The sequence below is a fragment of the Diadema antillarum genome, unplaced genomic scaffold, assembly GCF_040938485.1.
Source record: "Diadema antillarum isolate AM-2024a unplaced genomic scaffold, OU_Dant_1.0 seq00000643_RagTag, whole genome shotgun sequence".
In the NCBI taxonomy this organism is placed as follows: domain Eukaryota; kingdom Metazoa; phylum Echinodermata; class Echinoidea; order Diadematoida; family Diadematidae; genus Diadema; species Diadema antillarum.
The window spans coordinates 527,339-549,934 of NW_027271557.1; the positions used below are offsets into that span (position 1 = coordinate 527,339).

Consider the following 22,596-nt stretch of genomic DNA (forward strand, 5'->3'; position numbering starts at 1 on the left):
GGAGGGGGTGACAATCAACGTTATCTTATAAACATACTCAACATCATTGATTATCTACTTTTCTTTCTTTAATTGAGAGCAAAAGTCACATTCTGCCATATAATTTAAGACGCATTGGCAGAAGTAGTCAGAGAATAACAACAAACTGATAGGACATGGCACTTTGTGAAACTAACACTCTCTACTCTTTGTGACGAGTGGTGATGATATACATTTGTACAACCTCTGAATTGAATATCTCTTCTCTATGTCTATGTAGGTTCTCTTTATTGTCCAAAGACGTCTCGTATTCCTCAATATACAGTGCACTCCCGTTATAACGAAATGCTCGGGACCGGCAGTGTTCTTTCGTTATAACGAAATGCTCGGGACTGGCAGTTTTCTTTCGTTAAAACGGAATTTCGTTATAACAGAATTTCGTTATAACCGAACAAACAATATACAACGAAAACAAGGAAGACACGCATATATCATATTCTGTTTGTTGAATACTCGTCATACACAGGAAAGCTATGTGAACAATACAACAAATAGTTATTCAATAACAGATTATTGTATTACAATACCGCAAGTTCCCCTCGGAAACTGTGCGTGACACACCAAGCGAACACACAGTGATGTGACGCGTTCGCCCATGCAGAGACGCTATATAGTGCTTGTCCCGCTACGTATTTTCGAAAGCGATCCTTTTTTCGCTATAACGGAGCACATTTCTTTTGTTTTTCTTTGTCAGTGGCTCTCGGAAAAGACTTCGTTATAACGAAAATTTTGCTATAACCGTGTTCGTTATAAACGAATTTTTTACCATAGACTTTAATGGCGATGATTTTGGGACCAGAAGTTTTACTTCGTTATAATGAAATTTCGTTGTAACCGTGTTCGTTGTAACGGGAGTGCACTGTACAATCATCTCTCTTAGACAAACAAACCATTGTTTAATCCTTGAAAAACCCAATATCTTTCCAATAAAGAAAAGAACAGATGTACAATTTTACACCTCATCGTCATTTTGCAGTGTGACGCGAGTTCTCTGGAGCGACATCCACACTCTGGGCTACCTCTTGGAACAAGACTACCAAGACGACCCCGAGCTGTGGGCCGTGGAGAAATGCAACGATTGGATCACAGAAGATGACAGCAAGGGCACGTCGTTTCAAAACGTAACATTTGAACTTCAGTTTTGCCTATGTTTTGAATTTGAGTTCAAGATTGAATTTGAGTTAGAATTTAGATCTCTTTTGGGTTTATATTTGAGTCCAAGTTTGGGTTTGGTTATGAGTTTTGAGTTTGAGCTTGAGTTTCAGGTTGAATTTGGGTCGCGTTTGGGCTTAGATTGAGTTTTGGTTTGTGTGTGAGTTTGTGAGTTTGTGGGAATTTGAGTTGCCTATGGTCTTGAGTTTCAATATGCGATTTGTGTGTGTGTGTGTGTGTGTGTGTGTGCGTGTGTGTGTGTGTGTGTGTGTTATAATGAGTTTCATACTAGGAGTTTGCATTTGAATTTTCGGTACGTACTAGATTTTGAATTCAGTTTTATTTAGAATTTTATTTCTTATGATATCATGTGTGCTAAGAATACACAAAGAATTAACGATGTGTAGTATCTTTGAGATATTAACGACTGAACTTACTCGACCATGTTCATAACTGTGACGTTGTATATTCTCTAACATTCGTGTGAACGTGGTGTCATGGCTGGCAAAGTTTTGAATCCATTGAAGTGTTATGTTGAGATTCCACTGAAGAAGCGGAATATGAGAAAAGATAAACTTCGGAAGAAAGCAATACCATTTGTATAAAGTGGCTGTTGGTAGTGATCTTTTAACGGTTAACAGGTTTAAAACAGTTTTTGAACCATGTGTGTGTGTGTGTGTGTTTCCTGTGAATAAGAAAATCAAGATTTAAATCTGTAGAGATAAAAAAATTGCGCATTTTCCTTAATATCTGCCGCACGACAGGGCTTACCAGCCTGCCCATGTGACGTTGAACAAGCAAGGGAAGACATTGGCGCCTTCGTGGTCGACATCGACTGCTTCGAAAATGGTGAAACGTGGGACTGTGAAGGACACGGGGAAGCCCAGTACTGCATCGTTAGCTCCTACGCCTCGTAAGTATGAACAGATTTATGAATGATCGACCATTTTTTCCTAATCGAGTTCTGTTTTTAAGTCTCTTTATCGTCAGTAATCTGACAGTGATGTTGAGAATATATTTTGTTTTACAAATTTATTGATATCCTGTTCATTTCACAATCTCATTTTCTCTATTATGAAGGAGACCTCTGCTGCCGCAAATTATGGGGAATCTCAAAGAAAGATTGACAGTATTGAATGTCACTGTGTTAATGTCCAGTTTAATCTACGCGTCAAATTAGAATAACTCTACAAAATAAAACTGATTTATGAGAGAAAAAACCGAATTCAGCCAACGTCTTCCAGTGCTTTCACGTTGAAAAAGTCCACGAGTCATACAGCCCATGAGTCATACAGCCTACGAGCTCGACACTAGGTGAAAACGGCTCACCAACTCGACACAAGGCAAATGAGACCCACGAGACCGACACTGTAGCGTACGTACATCACGCCCCTTGACGTAATGTCGGTTTATTGGGCCTTGTTTTCCTAGTGTCGAGCTCATGGGCTTATTTTCCTTATGTCGAGCCTATGGGCCTTGTTTTCCTAGCGTCAAACTGGTTGACCGTATAGCTCGTGGGCCTATTTTTACTTCATGGTCCCTGTGCACTTAGTATCTAGCTCGTTGGCTGTATAGGTCGTAGACACCATTTTTAGTTTCCTCATCTTTTCTCTGGCTCACTCTCTCTCTGGCTCTATCTCTCTTTTTTCTCTCATTAGGAATGAAGGAGCGGGAACGAACTGTTGCTACGACGAGAACGGCCTGTTGATGTACGCCGGAAACACCAAGGATGCTGGGATGTCCGCCCGCTCGCACATCCGGGGAGCCATCCCGTACAGGCAGGCCGACCTGGTGCCCGAGTTGTCTCACTGGACGAACGACCTGATCGCGAAGGAGTTCTGCTGCGAGTGGGCCACCGAGACGCAGTGCTACGAATACCGCACCCGAAGGCCTACCACGGACTGTAGTGGCTACGAGCCCCCAAACATTGGTAAGAGAAATCTCTTCTACTTCTCATATGACAATGATATGTTACTATATAATGATGCCTACTAAGTGACATGCCTCTCATTTTTACCAACCGTTTGATTTTGTGTAATGAGGTTTTGGTTATTCAAATCAGGGAGGTGAGAGTCTCACCTCCCTGTTCAAATTCATGAAATTCTTCCGTCGAGATGTTTTCATTGCAACTGATGACAAATTGCCCTACATCGACGGTTATCAGGAGGTCGTAGGTTCGAATCCTGCTCGAGTATGTACGCCCATGATTTTTTATCATGGCTACTACTAAAACATTGATCAATTCAATGCTTATTTACGTCGATGTAAGGCAATTTGTCAATCAGTTGAAAGAGGTTTTTGTTCTTACATCACAGAAACTGAGAAGTGTTGCAGTACAGTATAGAGATAATATCAATATATCTGTATGGAACACCGCAAAATAATGGAGTAGGGCCTATATAATAACGAACGATGGGGGAGGAAGGCTTTACAGATTGCAATGTCGTTCATTGTTTGTTCTCTTATTTGTTTTGTTAACGGTTTTATTTTTCTAACAGCTTTGTCATTTGGCGATCCCCACTACATTACGATGGATCGGTTCAACTACACGTTCAACGGTCTAGGCGAGTTCACCTTCCTCCGGTATGCCTCGTCCTCCACTGGGGCGTTCAGCTTCGAGCTTCAGGGTCGGCAGGTGCGATCGCAGAACGTCAGTGGTAAGAGCGTAATCGCTTATATTGAAATACACACCAGCTATAACGAGGCTGTTCTTACAACGATCTTGGGGGTATGTCTTCTCGTGTCGCTCAACATTCAAAGTAGAATCAGGTTCAACATTCACTGATTGAGTTTGACACGCAGAGTAAACAATAAGTGTAATGAAGTATTCTTCGCTGTCAACAATCGTTACTTGTCATACACGTATGGAAGATGCTAAAGTAACCAGGTTCTGACTGAAGGTAATCTGTTTTTGGGGAGCATGCACCATGAAATTGCTATAAATGTTCCCTGCGATACATCTTCGCTGCTAAACGTTATTATGGTATTTCACTATATGTGACCGTGCACCTCAAAACGAACATAAAGTCGCACACACTGATTTTGCGTGAGGGCTGAAAATAAGTGAAATGGGTCAACCTTGCCGAACTTGACTTTTTCATATTTTCTGAAAGAGCGGGTCTTCTTTTACATTATGCTAAAATTTGGTATCATAAAACGGGCAGGTAAGTGTGTTTTTGTAGCAGTTTATCTCAAAAATTTTTGGTAGAATAGTGTGATAAGGTGTGTCTTTAGAATCCCTTTTTCATTTCTGAAAAACCTTGTCCACACTTTTCACTTTCAACTCTAGTAACTTTTGAAAGGATAGGGCTACTGCTTTGAAAGTTGGCATTGATTATGGACAGAATGTGTTGATGATGCGTGGTTAATTTCAGTTTAATCTGATAATCTCTTCATTGTTGTTACTCCGGTGGTTTACTTCCTGTTTTTGTCCCATTCATCGCACAGCCAGCACGGTTTGGTAAAGATTAAGCGCTTGAATAGACACTGTACTTCAGAGCCTCTTTTCTCAGTTCACACTTTTCCTGAGTTTGTGCTTTCTTTCCAATATTTAGATAGGTTATGAGAGTCCATTTGATTTGAGTTATACATCATTTTATAGCTTAAAGTCTGCTCTTTCAGGATATGGTCTTAACTAAAAAATTCATGTCTGGCGACTTTTTGTTTGTTTTGAGGTGCAGGGTCACATATTTACTTGAGTTTAGTATGCTTGCAGAATAATGTCTCATCGAAAGAAAATCACAAATAAACAACGAAGTAAAGAAATTATTGCTCCAGAATCACAAATCAAACCCGTCTCTGAAGATATTCAAGGCGTGAACATGGTGAACGTTACGATTGTTTTGCGAAACATTTATTCCCATCATGAGATACATCTCATCCTATATCAGAAATCGTTCGCAGCAAATAAAAAAAAAACACCAATCTGAAATAACATGTAGACCTAATCATAATCGTCATTGACATTAAAAAACACACACACACACACACACACACACGCACATACACAACTAATTCGGGTGGTCGCTGCGCTCACTTTGTGTCACCAGGCAACCCGATTGACGTCACGCAGCTTTCGGCGGTGGCCATGCAGGCGGAGGACTCGGACGTGATCTTCATGGAGGCCAACCCGAACAACGGGATGTCCATCTACCACAGACCTCCGGGCGAGACGTCCACGTTCAGCAAGGTCTCCTTCTCACAGCAGACGCTCTACGACCTCCAAGGTAGCGCAGTGCTCTATTATGACGTCAGGATTTGATTGAGACACGCCTTCCTCCCCATTCTTTTGTCTTCTTTCCTTCCTGCTGGTTGATAACACAAAAATAGTAGGCCAGAAATGTGTTGGTTGATTAAATGAGCGAGGTTTCACATGCCGACTACTTTAAGTAAAGGAGATAAACATTGTCATCAGAAAAGTTTAAGACATAGATAAACATGAAAGACAGCCCAATATGTGAATATCTGTAAAGTACATTGCGAAGACGTGTTAACATGATGGGAGTGTAAGAATATTACTCGTCTACAGGCTGACAACATATGGCCTTGTAAATGAAAATGAGTACTCTCCAGAATATGATATTTCATAAATTGCACCTAATAAGGCCAAAACAGAAATAATATTCATGTAACTTATTCATTCATTTGATTCAAGCTTGTGAAATCACAGCCTGGAAGAGGCATGCCCTTGTACAATTTGTATGTCGGGAGATATTGAACGTCCTAGACTTGTCTTCGCTTGTTTCCTAGGCTGTTCTGTCGGTGCGACAGAATTCGAGCGAAATGTAGAGATCATCGGGGCCATTGCAATGTTCAAAACGACTGGCATCGGAATCTACGTCTCCTACAGAGAAGGCATGCTAGCCGTGAGACCAATCCTACCATCATCGCTAAACGTAAGCAATTACGAAACTTAAATTGCTGAATATATGTGATGGATTTATGCTGTCATCTCTTTTCTTTCTTTTTTTTTCTTTTTTTTTGCTTAAGTAGCAATATCGTCCTAAGCTTAGTCAATACTATCTCATAGTATAAGATGGCATTTATCAACAAAAAAAATCAACATCAATACAGATATTGTTCAGTAAGTACAGACGTCAGATGAATGAATTGAGAGGAAGAAAAAATGATAACGAAGGGAACTTAACAGATACAGGTACTGATGAGAAAGATGGTACATATCGGAAGACAAGAGAGAGGGGCAGCAAAGGCAGCGAAGTGGAAGCTATTCATTCTTTCATTCAAGCATATGGAACAATGTGCCTGGGAGATACCGTTTGCTGACTATACTTATTGCTAGTCACCTGGGGCCAACCGCGAGGGGTCGGCATCATTCGCCCATTTTCTTGTGTAGAAGGGTAGGGGACCACTACACCGGGTTAGCATCCTGCTCTCTGCGATAAATTAATGAAATAGAACAATTTCTTTTTTTCTTTTTTTTTTTTGGGGGGGGGGGGAGGTGAAGGGGGCATATGATAAGTATGAAATGTTTTGACATCATCCGATTATGATGTGAAGTGATCCATGTATTCATTGTGAGCTCTTTAAACAGAATACAGTAATATGGATTTTGGGGTTAACTAGGGGGCTTACATGGACGGAAACACGATTTCGGTGAAGGGATGGAGTGTTATTGAATAATCAATGTTACTGTTTATCTGTGATACTAATCATTCTCTTATTCCCCCCCCCCCCCCCCCCCCCCATTCAACTTTTTAAACAGTCCAGCTATTTGCATGGACTGCTCGGCAACATGGACGGGATCGCCGACAACGACCTGATGAGACGCGACGGCACACTCCTTGGCGACAACCCCACCGACCAAGAGATCCACAATTTCGGCCTCACCTGTAAGTACCCTATGTGACGTCACTTAGTCACACAAGCGATGGAGAAATAAAAGAATCGCCCAACACAGAAGAAGAAGAAGAAGAAGAAGAAGAAGAAGAAGAAGTCGATATCCATAGGTTACGGCATTCAATATTTTGGTAACAGACCATTTTCTTTTCAAAATTCAAAGTTCAAATTATTTTCATTTCCATTAAATAAACAGAGAAAATCATTTATTATACAATGTACAGAAACGTAGAGTAACAAACTACATGTGATGATGAGTAACAAAATGAAGAAAACGTAGTTTCATCTGTAAAATATACATTGTATAAATGCATAATACGAATTAGATAAGGATGGGAAAGGTAAAGGAAATTCCCACGTTTTGGTGTTCTAGCTCTTTAACGCATGTTCTAGCTCTATTATTTATTGTTCGATTGGAAGGTTACCATGCTTACTAGCCAGGCTAGTTCATATATCTAATCTAATACGGCTTATAACCCCGAAGCGCTAATTAAGATATTCGGTGCAGAAAGGTGTTTTCGAGCACTGTGTGTATAGGTTCCAAAAACATCAAATGAAAATGCCGATCCCAATACACTTGGAAGAAAGTACAGTGCACTCCCGTTACGACGAACACGGTTATAACGAAATTTCGTTATAACGAAGTTAATCTTCTGGTCCCAATATTATCACCATTAAAGTCTATGGTACAAAATTCGCTTATAACGAACACGGTTATAGCGAAATTTCCGTTATAACGAAGTCTTTTCCGAGCGCCACAGACAAAGAAAAACAAAAGAAATGGCTCCGTTATAACGAAATGCTTTCCAAAATACGTAGCGGAACATGCATGTTTAGCTTTCTGCATGGGTGAACGCTTCACACCACTGTGTGTTCGCTCCTTGTGTCACGCACAGTTTCTGAGGGGAACATGCGTTTATTATTGTAATACAGTTATCCCATCACATTTCATATAGCTTTCCAGTGTTTGATGAGTATTAAGCAAACATAATAATTATGATAAATATACGTGGTTCCTTGTTTTCCTTATATATTGTATTTGTTCGGTTATAACGAAATTTCGTTATAACGAAAGAAAACTGCCGGTCCCGAGCATTTCGTTATAACGGGAGTGCACTGTATTACTATTCTTAAGGTGTGAGTTTTTCTTCAATTTGTCTCCTGCTACAAATGAAATTTGTAAGATTGCAACTGCTGATCTATGATATTAACGAATATGTTGTAAAAGGATAGGGAGACAATTTGAAGAAATACTCACACCTCAACCTTCATCCCTCTGCTTAATAATCGCTTCCTTTAACTACTATTCTTTCTAGATAAAAATGTGTTTCCCCCTCCCATCCCTGAACATTTTACTTGTACTCTCCAAGGGGAAATCGAGGAGGATTATCAGCTCTTTTACTACACGGGGAACAATGAACACAGCTCCTACCAAAACAATTCCTTCGTGCCCGCGCTCGGGGTAGACCTCTACAGCTACGACGAGTGCTACGATGTCGAACAGTGTTTGTTCGACTACACCGTATCTCTCGACCCCACCCTGGCCGATGCTACCTACCAGACGTACACGGCGTTCCAAACCAGCTACGACACTATTCAGAAACGTGAGCAGTTGCCCTTTGTTCCACGTCATCGCGTGCAGTCGGTTTAATAAGCAAATTCCCATCACGTGATCACGAAACAGTTCCGCTCGGTTGAATTCTGCGATTTGATTGGTTGCTTATTCTTTTTAATAGCTGGACCATTCGCTCACTCCTTTATCCAAAGAACTGCAATAATTTTGACCACAAGGATAAATTTCCGAAATTATATGTTGAGTGCCGATGACAAAACATTTCATGGACGTTAAATCACGAGCAGTAATGAAATCGTCTGGCTTCCGATTGCTATTGGCATGATTGGTATGACTGGTAAATAGGGACAACTTATAGTTTAAGATCTTTTTTCAGTATTGCCAAGGTGACTATATTTAAAAGATCTGGGCCCCATTTCATAAAAGATGCTTGGATAACAACTTTTGCTAGTATCACAATTTTCCGTAGCACCAGCCAATCAGCATGATCAGGAAGCTGGATTCTTGTTGTTTCCATGTCAAGAAGAGTTGCTCTTACATCATTCTTTTTTTTTTTTTTCAAAGGATATGAGGCCCATCTTGTAGACTCAGTAGTTATATTAATATATACTTGCTGTATATCAAGACAAGTGCGTGTTGATGCCTTTCTGGGAATAAGCCATCCCTTAATCTAGACATGAAGAAAGAGAGCAAATTGAACACAAAAAAAAAAGTTTCAGTGAAATCATACATGAAACAGCATTCACGGATCCTTAAAGCTCCATTTGTTTCCCACGAAACACCTCTATTGGTCAAAACCACACAAGCTCGTTACATGAGATGATGTTGTCATCGCCATGTAATCTTCATGTAGGCTTTGGTCAATCAAAAATACAGGAAGTATTAATCATTATTAATTCCTTGGCAATCTCACAGTCTGTTAGGTCAGCGAAAAGTCAACTTAATCGTGTTAGTGATTAGGGACTCATCGGTCTAGTATAGCAACCAGCTTTCTGTTTATCACCTAATATCCTTATTTTGTCTTTTATTATTCTAAATGGTAACCTATACTAAAGAATTCTGGTTGCTGATGAGTTATATATTGGATCACTGCAATTGCATAGTAAAATGGAAATTTCCCTGATTACTGCCTTTGATAAGAAAGGGGATAGGGGTTTATTGATGGTTCATACACAGCTCAGTGGAAGACCAATGAGTGAATGACGTCACCATACCAGTCAATTCGCATACAGACGTAGATGCAATAATGACCTATAATGATCATTGCGTGGAAACTTGATGAGAAGGAAAATCTAAAAGTTAGTGTCTTTAATATCTGCTCCTCATTATGCTGAGAATGCTGCCGTCATGCAATACCCTTTATTGATAATTATAATCTACATAAATCAGCCTAACAAGGAAATAGAGACCATTTCACACACGCACACACTTTGCACATTACATCCGCAGGAGATGCGTGCCCTAATATGCCAACTCCACTGAACGGTACGAGGACTCCGTCCGACCCGACCAACTTGTACTTCGAAGATGCGGAGCTCATCTTCGGTTGCCTTGGCAACCTCATCCTGACAGGTTCGGTGGTGAGGAGGTGTGAGATGCAAGAGAACGGCACGCTGGGATGGACTGGAACCGAAGGAGAAAATGAATGCATAGGTAAAACAAAACAAAACAAAGCAAAACAACTGCTGCTCAAAAAAAGCAAACAAAACACAAAGAGAAAAACGACGATTTTTTGGGGGGTGAATTATGTCATGTAGTATTCTTATATGATGCTTTATGTAAAAACTCCCTTGATTTGTACTGGAGTAGGCTATATTAATTGCGTAGTATAGTCGATAACATGAAACAGCTGTTTACTCTCACTCAATTCATGTTGATAAGGACATTAAATGAATTATCGTTCAATGATGATATTCAGCTCGTGTGAGAACGACCTATTTAAGCGAGGCCATCTGTATTATGACTATTATGCTGTAATCTCAAGTGCTCATGCCTCTGAGAAATAGGACAATTTGAAACATGAACCAAGGAAAAAAAATCAGAACATAACTGTATGCAGTAGTATCGCTGTTATTGCGCTTACTACTCCTTGCAACACATAATCATACTCGTCCTTTGGGTAGGCATTCTCCATGAATATTCCGTCCGTGCGTCTGAGCGTGGGTCCTAACCACTACTTATACGCTTAACAGCGTAAGTTGCAGCTCAAGTCAGTGCTACATTAAGTTCTCCCTGTGCCTCAATGTCTTTGTCATGTTTGTGTTCTTTGTGCAGAATCAGTATGTGGCCGCCTCGATCCTCCAAATAACGGGTCCATCACGCTGGATGAGACGGGCCAGGTGGCAACGTTCGGCTGCGACGAGGGATTCTTCCTGAGTGGATCCGGGCAGTCCGAGTGTCTCGACGGGCAGTGGTCTAGTGAAACGCCATCTTGCATCAGTAAGTGTCAAAGTTCAAACGGATATGACGTGTACACGCTGCACGCTTAGAGCGGCCCGATGTTAGACGAAGCTGATGAAATCATGAAGAATGAAAACACATTCAAATGACAGATATTATCAGTAAGAAAAAAAAACAGAGTTAAAAAATCACAATTTTACTGATTTGCGGTCATTAGAGTTATGATTCACTTGGTCCACTGCAAGGCTTCAATGTGCTGGTCACATGATGGAAAACGAAGGAATTTTAAACGAGAAATATCCTGGTTAAAGACGGAACATCACCTGAGTGCATAATATGCAGCCAAAACTAGGGCAAGTTTGTGCCCTGAGCTACCCCATAATGTATATAAACCTCTGCTCTGCTCACGACACCTATAGGTATTGGCGATACTGAGAATTATGTAGCTTTGTCGTCACGATTATGCAGTAATTTTGTCCAAGAACACTCTGAATTTCATTTAATAATATATGCAACCTATCTTATCTATCCAAATACAAACGTTATAAAAATATGATAACGTAAAGTGTTATCTACGTCAGATGAATATGTAACAAACATGAAGCGTGAGCTGGGTTGGGAACTGCTGAAATATCGACGCAGAGTAGGCCGCATTGCCACATTCCAACGCATTCCGTGAAGCATTTGCGCGTCGCCTATCCATCCGAGTTCGAAAATCCCTGCGTCCAGTCCGAAGGGTTCTCCGGAAATCATCATCTACAAGTTTCTTCCCAATTGTCACAAACAAAACCTGCTATAAATACTCGTCCATCATGAGAAAGATAACAGACTGGAACACACTCCTATCGACATTTACCGACATCACATCCAGGAGCAAAGCAACTAGATCCTACACTTCTCTCTCTGCGCAATAAACACCAGGGCACCCCCTGTCCGGTTGGCCCCTTCTAAGGGGTGTTGGACAGAGTTCAAGAAGAAGAAGAAGAACCGAAGAAGCGCTGCGCCAAGTCTGAGTCTCCATAGTTCTACAGTGCTAACTTCAAATTGTACCTATCAAATGGTCAATTGAGTCATAAAAGAAAAATAAGCATAACAAATGTAATATGAACCTCGAATGATGACAAATTGATTTTTTTTTTCATCTAGAGATTGTCCACGCTGTCGGAATTAATGGAATAAAAAAGGAACTTATTGAAAGTTTTGAACCATAACACCTATTGCTCATGGCCTTTCCTGGTTTACATTCATTTTTACAAAAGGTACCTTTTGCAACTTCTTGAAAGTCTTATAGAAGATACTGGTGTCACTAGTGTCCCCAGAATAATATTGGTGTATTATAATGTACATAATTATCACCTGCTCTTTGGTATCATGGAGTCATGTAATTTTCGTAATTTGTTGCTGTCGCTTATACCTTTATCAGTTGGGTTATAAGTAGCCTTGAAAATAAAGCTCCTTGAGCGGAAGAGCGGAAGAACGTGTCAGGAACTTTGTGGACCGATCAATCGGTTTGCACGCAAGGTTTAACAGGAGGTACGGTGCCAACCGTAGCTATACTATAAAATGAAACAATTACTATCAATGATTGAAAACCTACAAGTGCCTTAAAACTGGGAAATTTTACTCCGCACAACCAATGAAATTTCTTCGAGTGATTGTGACTGTCTCGTTCTAACTTTATTGAATGTTATTGATTCTGGAGTATTGTAGTTTGTAAACTTCTGTCTCCGTTGCGTAGATGATGGAAAAGTAGGCAACTTAGGTATAGGGGCTTTTGAGGAATGCGTGTTTCCCGTGTTTTACGTGTTTATTAACACAAATCGTTGTCGTTAATTCTCCCTCATCAGTTCTTACCGAGGTTGCTACAACAAGCTTCACCACAGAGAACGCAAGCCCAACACAGATTCTATCAACTGTTTATACTACAGAGAACGAGAACGCAAACCCAACAGAGATTCTATCAACTGTTTATACTACAGAGAACGAGAACGCAAACCCAACAGAGATTCTATCAACTGTTTATACTACAGAGAACGAGAACGCAAGCCCAACAGAGATTCTATCAACTGTTCATACTACAGAGAAAGAGAACGCAAGCCCAACAAAGATTCTATCAACTGTTCATACTACAGAGAATGAGAACGCAAGCCCAACAAAGATTCTATCAACTGTTCATACTACAGAGAAAGAGAACGCAAGCCCAACAGAGATTCTATCAACTGTTCATACTACAGAGAAAGAGAACGCAAGCCCAACAGAGATTCTATCAACTGTTCATACTACAGAGAAAGAGAACGCAAGCCCAACAGAGATTCTATCAACTGTTCATACTACAGAGAAAGAGAACGCAAGCCTAACAGAGATTCTATCAACTGTTTATACTACAGAGAAAGAGAACGCAAGCCCAACAGAGATTCTATCAACTGTTTATACTACAGAGAAAGAGAACGCAAGCCCAACAAAGATTCTATCAACTGTTCATACTACAGAGAAAGAGAACGCAAGCCCAACAGAGATTCTATCAACTGTTCATACTACAGAGAAAGAGAACGCAAGCCCAACAGAGATTCTATCACCTGTTCATACTACAGAGAAAGAGAACGCAAGCCCAACAGAGATTCTATCAACTGTTCATACTACAGAGAACGAGAACGCAAGCCCAACAGAGATTCTATCAACTGTTTATACTACGGAGAAAGAGGAACCCACTGTCTGCAGCCGGGGCTATCAGTCATGTAAGTTTCAAGAGAAAAAGTTGGGAGATCTCTTTGAAGTTTGATCGTTATTTACTATGTTGCTGCTTTTTTTTTTCTTTTCATAACTTTGTTCATAATTTGAATCTTGGCTGTGAAGGTTTCGTACATGACACATTAATTATAATGTAAGAAAATAGACATGAAAGTAGACCATTACTTTTATCTCTTGTTTCAATAATTGTTTCCTTTTCAATGCTTTTGTATATCAACCATCCATGTATTGTTATATGAAGAGGCAAATGTCTAACGCATTATATACTCCTCAGATGAAGATGTTATTTACTTTCATCACTATTACTTTTACATGTCATCTCAGAATATGTTCAAAGTTCGTCAGGATGTAACTACTTAAAAATACGTTTTCAAAGCTTCACGGTGCTTGCACTTTGCAGAATCTATCATCTCTACACATTACCAGATGGTACTTTTTTTATTACTCCGGGGTTTGTTTTAAGGACATTGGGAGGGAGAGGGGAGGATTTCATTCAAAGACAGGGTTGCGTTAAAGTAATGACTGTAATACATTATGCTGTATCTTATGAAAGCTGAGGTTTCTGGGGATATTAGGGGTCGTATCCTAGTTGTGTATAAGAAAATAAAATGATGACAAAGCTAGTTTTGATTATAGAGTTAAATCAATCTCTATATTTAAGTTTTAGTTTCGATTTCTTTACTTCAAAGAAAAGTAGGCAGCATCCATAAAGGATATGACACTAGATGACTCGCCTGACTAATTTATGAGTTAAAAGGTAAGTACAATGTACAAAGTCGGACAGGCCATGACAAAGACAAATCAAAACACACAGGCACAAACAGAATATACGATGTCTCATAGCATAAGGGGTAATTGAGTAACACTCTTCAAGTCAGTGCAGTTATAAAGCTTGGGTATAATTATCAAGTATTATTTTCATAATCAAACTGAAATAAATCTAAATATTTAAAATTACGTATTGCACAGGAGAATTCCACAGTTAGATAAGAACAATGTAATTGCAGATGGTAAGTAAGTAAAATGAAGTTCGAGATATAAGAGCACGGAAAAATCACTCGCTAATAGTCTATAGGCTATAACTGTAAATTGTATCATTAAATGTACACAATTCTTTGAAAACAGGATCCGACAAAGGTAGGAATTTCACATCGTAGTATTTAATATGTACATCGTTCTACAGCAACATCTTCCAGGAAAAAGTGATAGGTATGGGCAAGAAAGGAGACATGGGATATAAATCGTATATCGCAAATCTTTGAAGGGTTAGACAACTCTGAATGTAAGATTCATTAGCTTTGATCCATAATCATAGGTCAGGCGGAACTTGAAATGGACAAATGAGGTAAAAGTGGATTAAGGTATCATATGTATACATATAGGGCCTACAGTATTTGTTATTATGGAACCACCTTTGACCTTTAGGGAGACATTTCTTGTATCTTCTTTAACGTTTTCAATTATATCATATCCCATGCAACCGCATGCTTTACTGCTGAAATAGCTTATAAACACAATGTCTAAAGCTGGATCCAGAGTTACATGATATCATATGAATATTTTACAAACATATCAGGACTCAACACTAACTTTGTTTTTTTTTTTTGTCTGGTTGTGGCCTAAAAGTAACACCAAAAGGAACAATTTATTTTTGATCTTCGTTGCCCAATCAGGCCTCAAAAGGTGAATTTGGTTGCCCGACGATGTCGAGCCCTGTATGATATGTATTTGTGTACATAATGATATAACCCAAAAGTATTTAATGTCCAAGGTTCATAAGATATTCCACTTTTATTCCACTTTCTCCTCAGATGCAGTGGCTGTATTAATAGGATTCATCAGTGCTGTGGCATTTACGGTGGTGTTCGTTGTGACATTCTTGGCGTTTCTACGATACAAGAGACCAAGTTGCTTATTCAGTGGCAAGTATATTTTATACTTGGTTTTCATAAATAATGAAAGCTGTTGCATAAATTATATCTGTATTATCACTTCTTCTACGGAGGAACGTTTGTGGGGTTTACTGTAAGATACAAGAATTTACGTGTTTATAAAAAAGAAGCAGCGATTATCGTCAAGGCTTTTTAAAAATGTATCCATTTCTTGATGTTTCAATAACAGTTACTTAAGGTTGTACCTGTTCATCTCATGTTCCGTTATGTCTGTCTTTGTTGCAGATTTCTTGCAGATTTTCGAGAGTACAAATAATTTGTTTAAGTGCCGCTTCACACTTCAATTCCAAGTCAGATACAATGAAGACCACTATCATCACATAAGATTGAAGATCTTATAACCAATGTGAATATCGTCTATTTCTTTTTCTTTATTGGGGGTTATTGCTATCATTGTCATTGCTTATAGCCGGGATTTTTCAACACCTTCAAGAATGTATTAAAAATAAGACAGTGCCCTTCGTCTTGATTGCAGACCGCAGACGTACCCAAGATGTTATATAATAAAAACATCAACATAAACTCTCGTACGAAAAATAATTCAAGTTCGTCTACAGAAAATGTTCGGATGGTATATCAGTAGAAATTTCTATTTTTTCATTTCTTTTTTTTTTCTGTGATTTTTAACTTAACTGAACCAGCAGCTTAACTGAACCTTTTCCATTGTCGTCTTCTTCTTGAAAAATCCACGACGGATTTTCACCAAACATGGTAGTAACATCCTTTGTGAGATAGGATCCCAATTATTTAAATGGGGCTGGGGGGGGGGGGGGATCTTTCAAATCTTCTCTCTGCAGAACCAGAGGTGATATATAGTTATTGCTTCGAGTGATGAGTAAGTACATCGATGACTGTAGTTTCAACTTTGATCATGGTGGATTCAAGGGTACCCACTCCCCGACCCTGTGTGAGGAGTGTCCAATTTGGACCTAAATGTCACAGTTTCATCTTCTTGAACACATGATCAACCTTTCACCAAACTTTGCAGATGTTATTGCTATGACGATAGAATAAGTATTTGTACCATTCAAAACCTTGTGACTTCCTGGAAAATTATGTCAGGGTGAGTCATTTGTTTGTTTGTTTTCGGATCCGCTCTACAAACTGCCTATCATCTTGGCTTTCTTACAATTTTGCATAGGGTGACCAACTGCAGTTTAGAGAAAGACACGCCATTAATATCTTTTGGTGGCTCTTTATCTCTTAAATTGTGACCGTGCACCTCAAAACGAACATAAAGTCGCACACACTGGTTTTGCGTGAGGACTGAAAATAAGTGAAATGGGTCAACCTAGCCGAATTTGACTTTTTCATATTTTCTGAAAGAGCGGGTCTTCTTTTAACATTATGCTAAAATTTGGTATCATAAAACGGGCAGGAAAGTGTGATTTTTAACAGTTTATCTCGAACATTTTTGGTAGAATAGAGTGATTAGGTGTCTCTTTAGAATCCCTTTTTCATTCCTGAAAAACCTTGTCCCCACTCTTCACTTTCAACTCTAAATAACTTTTGAAAGGATAGTGCTACTGCTTTGAAAGTTGGCATTAATTATGGACAGAATGTGTTAATGAGGCATGCTTAATTTAAGTTTAATCTGATGATCTCTTCATTGTTGTTACTCTGGTGGTTTACTTCCTGTTTTTTGTCTCATTCATCGCACAGCCAGCACGGTTTGGTAAAGATTAAGCGCTTGAATAGACACTGTACTTCAGAGCCTCTTTTCTCAGTTCACACTTTTCCTGAGTTTGTGCTTTCTTTCCAATATTTAGATAGGTTAGTAGAGTCCATTTGATTTGAGTTATACATCATTTTAAAGCTTAAAGTCTGCTCTTTCAGAATATGGTCTTAACTAAAAATTCATGTCTGGCGACTTTTTCTTTGTTTTGAGGTGCAGGGTCACAATTAGTCTTTTGCAGAAATACGAATTCACCTTCACATGGTGAATTATTTGTATTTCATTTTGAGTGGAATAACCTTGCTGTGGTTTGATGCATTCTATTCAAAATCAATTATGTATGGATGTTTGATGTGATTGGTCGCTTCAAATGTTTTACTTTTTCATGCATAAACATGATTTCTATATAGCCTTTGTAGGCAGCATGTGTACTTTATTGTCCGCATTACTCGCTAGGATTCAATTAAATCTATTATGTAGGTGTGATTCGGGACAAGACCTATTCATTTCTTTGACAGCGTTATCGTTGATCCGAATTCTAAACCAGATATGAATAATTCCTGCAGTGTTTCTGCTATTAGATGAAATCTTACGTATGTGTAGCAGAATTTCGGTTGGTGCGATTGATACGTTTCACAGCGAGGCAGCGAACATTTCTGAGTGTTATGTTTATTTTTATTTTTCCCACTAGGGCAAGAATCATGGCCCACAGGCAGAGATGGAGATACGAAGAAAATCGTTAACGACGAAGATACCGCTTCCTTCAATCAAAACAGCCAACACGTTAAAGAAAATGCAGCCTTTGAAATGGAAAGGGTGACATCTCATAATATCTAGCTTCGTCGAATAAAAGAAACCACGATAATACACTTACTGTTTGGCGTCTATCTACAATGGTGAACTATGGAATGATAAATACTATTGAACACTAGCAGTTGAATATCATGTGCAATGATACTCAAGGGCATTACATTTGTTTTATGTTCAAATGAACGATCATTAACTTGACAATCATAATGTGTACTTATGGAATAACTATAAAATCCTCACTTGTGTAATCATTTCAGTCAGAAAACAGCTGCAAAGTCTTTAGAATTCATCAGAAGGGTTTGTTGAATGATAAATTGAAGATACGAGTAGTAACATTCCTTAGGCATTATGAGGCCTTCTGTTTGTACTGAACATTAAAGATATTATATATATACTATGTGTGTGTATGCGTGTATATATATTATACATTAATACAATTATCATTACAGCTAACAATTAGTTTTAGTTAAATCTTTACTTATGAGTAAGTCAACATAAGCTATGGTGGTACAACTGAACACAAGTTCAGTTTTGGGGTACTTTTTGATTTGTTCATGATATGAATTCATTTCGATTGCAATTAACCTTAAGTTTTAAAGAGTTATGATATCCACAAACGCTTGTATAAAATGATATTCATGGTTCGTTTGTATGTATGTATGTATGTTTGTTTGTTTGTTTGTTTTGTCTCCAGGCACGTAATCAAGGCTCAACTAGAAAATTAATTGATTTTTCCTTTCTTCGAAGGTTCTTTAATCCGAATGAGAAAAAAAAAGATGACTCCTTAATCCGAAGGTTCGGAATTCTAAAAATGAAATAATGTTCATAAATCTGAAAATGAATAAGAGCAGCTTAGTAAAGGAACCTCTGGGATTACGAACCTTATTTTCACGTTTTGATGAACGAATCTTCGGAATAAGGAACATTCCCGTCATTTCAGGATTCACAAACCTTCAGAACAGAATGTAGCTGTTGTAGTGTCAGTGGCGGTATAAAGTCATAATAATAATAGTAGTCCGTCATATGATATAAATGGCGCAATAGTCACATTGTTATAACACTTAAATCACATTTTAATTGATAATCAGTATATTGTAGGTTTCCGACAGGACTTAAAAATGTGCTCTCAGAACACCATACTGAAATCGCATGTACGGCTGAAGACAGCAAGGACTGAAGATTGAAAAAAAAAAAAAATTGCAGGTTCCGGATTGAAAGCATGAAAGTTGAATTGGATATCTGAAAGATACTTTTTATTTGCACATCAGATGTTATTTTGGTTACAGGGAACAATGACTACTTTAGAAAAACGTTAGAGTAGAGCAGTCATGATTAGATAATTCCGCAGTATATAACTTTAGTTTCTCATCTATCATTTCTTCCTAATCTAAGAACGCAAAGAAACCCATGTAAATCAGCTTTGAAATTAATGCGTGTGAAATGATAAGCCTCATAACAATTTTGTTAATGTGAAACAATCTCGGTGCCAATCATAAAGTCATGGTGGATTTACATTGTTAGATGATTATTTACGTTAAGGTGCATTAAATTGTCAAAAAAAAAAATTATTGTTGCCAGTCCATCAGACTGAAATTCATGCGTTTTCGACGTTTCTGCATAAATCAAAACAGTCTCCTCCATCATTTATGTGGTAAGAAAATTCAGCGAATAAACCCTGTCATTGCAATCTCGAGACATATCTAGTCGTTTTGACCATGTTGAAACTGCTTGGATTTATGAAAAAAAAAAACTGTCGCATTCCAATCTTTAAGAAATATCAATTTTTATAATATCATTTTTGAGCAATAGTTTATATTTTGTTATAACATTTTGTAATGATATATATTTTACAATATTTTATATTTTATGATAACATTTTGTAATATCATATTTTTAAAGGCAATAATTACAAATATGTTCTACTAAAGTATACATTTTGTATACTTTTCTGTGTTTATTTGATGGAAATGAAAATAAATTTGAACTTTAAACTGTGTACTTTGACCAATCACTGACCAGTGTTTTATCTATAGATAATTTGTGACCGTGCACCTCAAAACGAACATAAAGTCGCACACACTGATTTTGCGTGAGGACTGAAAATAACTGAAATGGGTCAACCTAGCCGAACTCGACTTTTTCATATTTTCTAAAAGAGCGGGTCTTCTGTTACATTATGCTAAAATTTGGTATCATAAAACGGGCAGGAAAGTGTGTTTTTTAGCAGTTTATCTCGAACATTTTTGGTAGAATATTTTGATTATGTGTGTCTTTAGAATCCCTTTTTCATTTCTGAAAAACCTTACCACACTCTTCACTTTCAACTCTAGTAACATTTAAAAGGATAGTGCTACTGCTTTGAAAGTTGGCATTAATTATGGACAGAATGTGTTAATGAGGCATTCATCGCACAGCCAGCACGGTTTGGTAAAGATTAAGCGCTTGAATAGACACTGTACTTCAGAGCCTCTTTTCTCAGTTTACACTTTTCCTGACTTTGTGCTTTCTTTCCAATATCTAGATATGTTAGGAGAGTCCATTTAATTTGAGTTATACATCATTTTCAAGCTTAAAGTCTGCTCTTTCAGAATCTGGTCTTAACTAAAAATTCATGTCTGGCGATTTTTTGTTTGTTTTGAGGTGCAGAGTCACATTTTATAAATTAGTGCAGCTGTTTAATTACGTGCAAATAAACATTTCTTATCTTAGTTGTGTCTTATCATCTATTTTGTATCATTGCTTCACTTACGAAGAGTACATGTAAGTCAGATAGTTTTAATAAATGGAATATAATTTTTAGCTCGAAATTCCCATAGTATGTGTAGTCATAATCATTTCATATTGACGGTGCCAAGTGCTCACACTCATATTGTCATCTATCCCTTGTCTTCCATTTGGGGACAGGTGGTGCAGTGGTGATTTTATTGATAATGAAAATGATGTATCAAATATATATATATATATATATATATATATATATATATTTAGTACTGAAACTTGATAAGGTAAATTTTCTACAAAATTAAATGAAGAGTATCATATAATTATGCTACATTTTTTATAAGATTTACTATTGATTTACTGTACTATCAAATGAAATTTCCTAAAATATGGAAATCAAACATGCAGAATCTCAAGCAAGTAGTCACAAAAAACAGATAGATAAGTATACTGATTACGGAGAATCTGGTGATTGGCAATGTCAATCAATGATCTGCGTAAAGATGTGTGATGGGTGGAGAGGTTAAAATAGAGGGGTAAAACTGTGTTGCAATCAACAAGAGGTAAACTCTCCATGCTCCATTCACCCGTATCCTCTCCTCTACTAGAATGCTAACAGACATACAAGGCTTATCATTGTCACTTCCACTCGTGGGGGTAATGAAGCTTTTGATCATGTGAAGGTGTCATGCTAGACAAAGGAAAATGCAGTCCGTTCCTCCTGGAGTACGGTTTGCTTAACACAGCATATCCCTTTAATGTCCAGCTGCAGAAATAACAAGCATATTTCTTTAATTTCTTCTTCTGTTTTTGGCCTTTATCAGGGCATCTCTGGACTACCTTCCTTTTTATATTTTGATAAAATCAGAACAAACAAACTTAGAGAATTTTCATTTCAAAAAATCTTAGAGGGTGCAGACATTGTTTCCAATTGTTTATATAATATAACATACATCATATAAACTTAACGATTGCTACGCTTTTAAAAGAGGAACAATTAATAAACCCATAAAGGATATAATGAATAGTAATTACAAAACCAATGAAGGCGAAATTCGTTTGAACACAAGCAAAGTAAACTATTTACCTTGCGTGAGCTTTCGCCTACTATCTGCAGGCTTCATCAGACTGGCGTTGACTCGCCGTAGATGGGGTGTAAGCAGTCTTACAGTCCGAGAGAAGCCTACATACAGTAGGCGAAAGCTCACGCAAGGTAAATAGTTTTCTCTGGGTATGTACAAATTAAATGTCGCCTTAATTAAAGAATTACCAATCAGATGAACCTCTTCCAAGAATTATGAAACTGTTACAGGACCTAACATATTAGCCCTTTGAGAACAGGCAGCAAGAAGCACTCTAATATATCACGCACGTTGCGTTAATGGTCCTATGAAGGTACTTTGTATCGCTGTCGTAAACGGAATATTATTTTAGAAGAATAGCTTTGAAGATGAAGCTTAAAAAACGCAAAATATTCACAAGACGCGTTGTCCGTGAATAGGCTGATTTGTCTGTGCGTAGTCTCATTGATATACGTGCTTTGTCTATCACAGTTTCACAGGTATTGTAGTTACATTTGATGTTCATACAAAGCAGGCCCGACGAAACGGAAATGGTAGGTAAATAGGCCCGAAATATTGTCAAAAGAATTGACAGAATGAATCTAAAGA

At 38.1% G+C, this 22,596-nt stretch overlaps 1 protein-coding gene across 1 annotated transcript in view; it reads left to right on the top strand.

The window, feature by feature from the left end:
- Nucleotides 1-18,358, top strand: part of LOC139736383 (protein mesh-like) — a 32,774-nt gene extending 14,416 nt beyond the window's left edge. Inside the window, exons 9-21 of the mRNA XM_071647137.1 lie at nt 1,016-1,160; nt 1,956-2,104; nt 2,850-3,121; nt 3,690-3,848; nt 5,241-5,417; nt 5,941-6,086; nt 6,914-7,040; nt 8,418-8,651; nt 10,070-10,273; nt 10,895-11,059; nt 12,868-13,755; nt 15,580-15,690; nt 18,087-18,358. Of these exons, the coding sequence (XP_071503238.1) occupies nt 1,016-1,160; nt 1,956-2,104; nt 2,850-3,121; nt 3,690-3,848; nt 5,241-5,417; nt 5,941-6,086; nt 6,914-7,040; nt 8,418-8,651; nt 10,070-10,273; nt 10,895-11,059; nt 12,868-13,755; nt 15,580-15,690; nt 18,087-18,232 (2,923 nt within the window). The 3' untranslated portion in view covers nt 18,233-18,358. The remainder of the gene's footprint in view (nt 1-1,015; nt 1,161-1,955; nt 2,105-2,849; nt 3,122-3,689; nt 3,849-5,240; nt 5,418-5,940; nt 6,087-6,913; nt 7,041-8,417; nt 8,652-10,069; nt 10,274-10,894; nt 11,060-12,867; nt 13,756-15,579; nt 15,691-18,086) is intronic.
- Nucleotides 18,359-22,596: the final 4,238 nt, after the last annotated feature.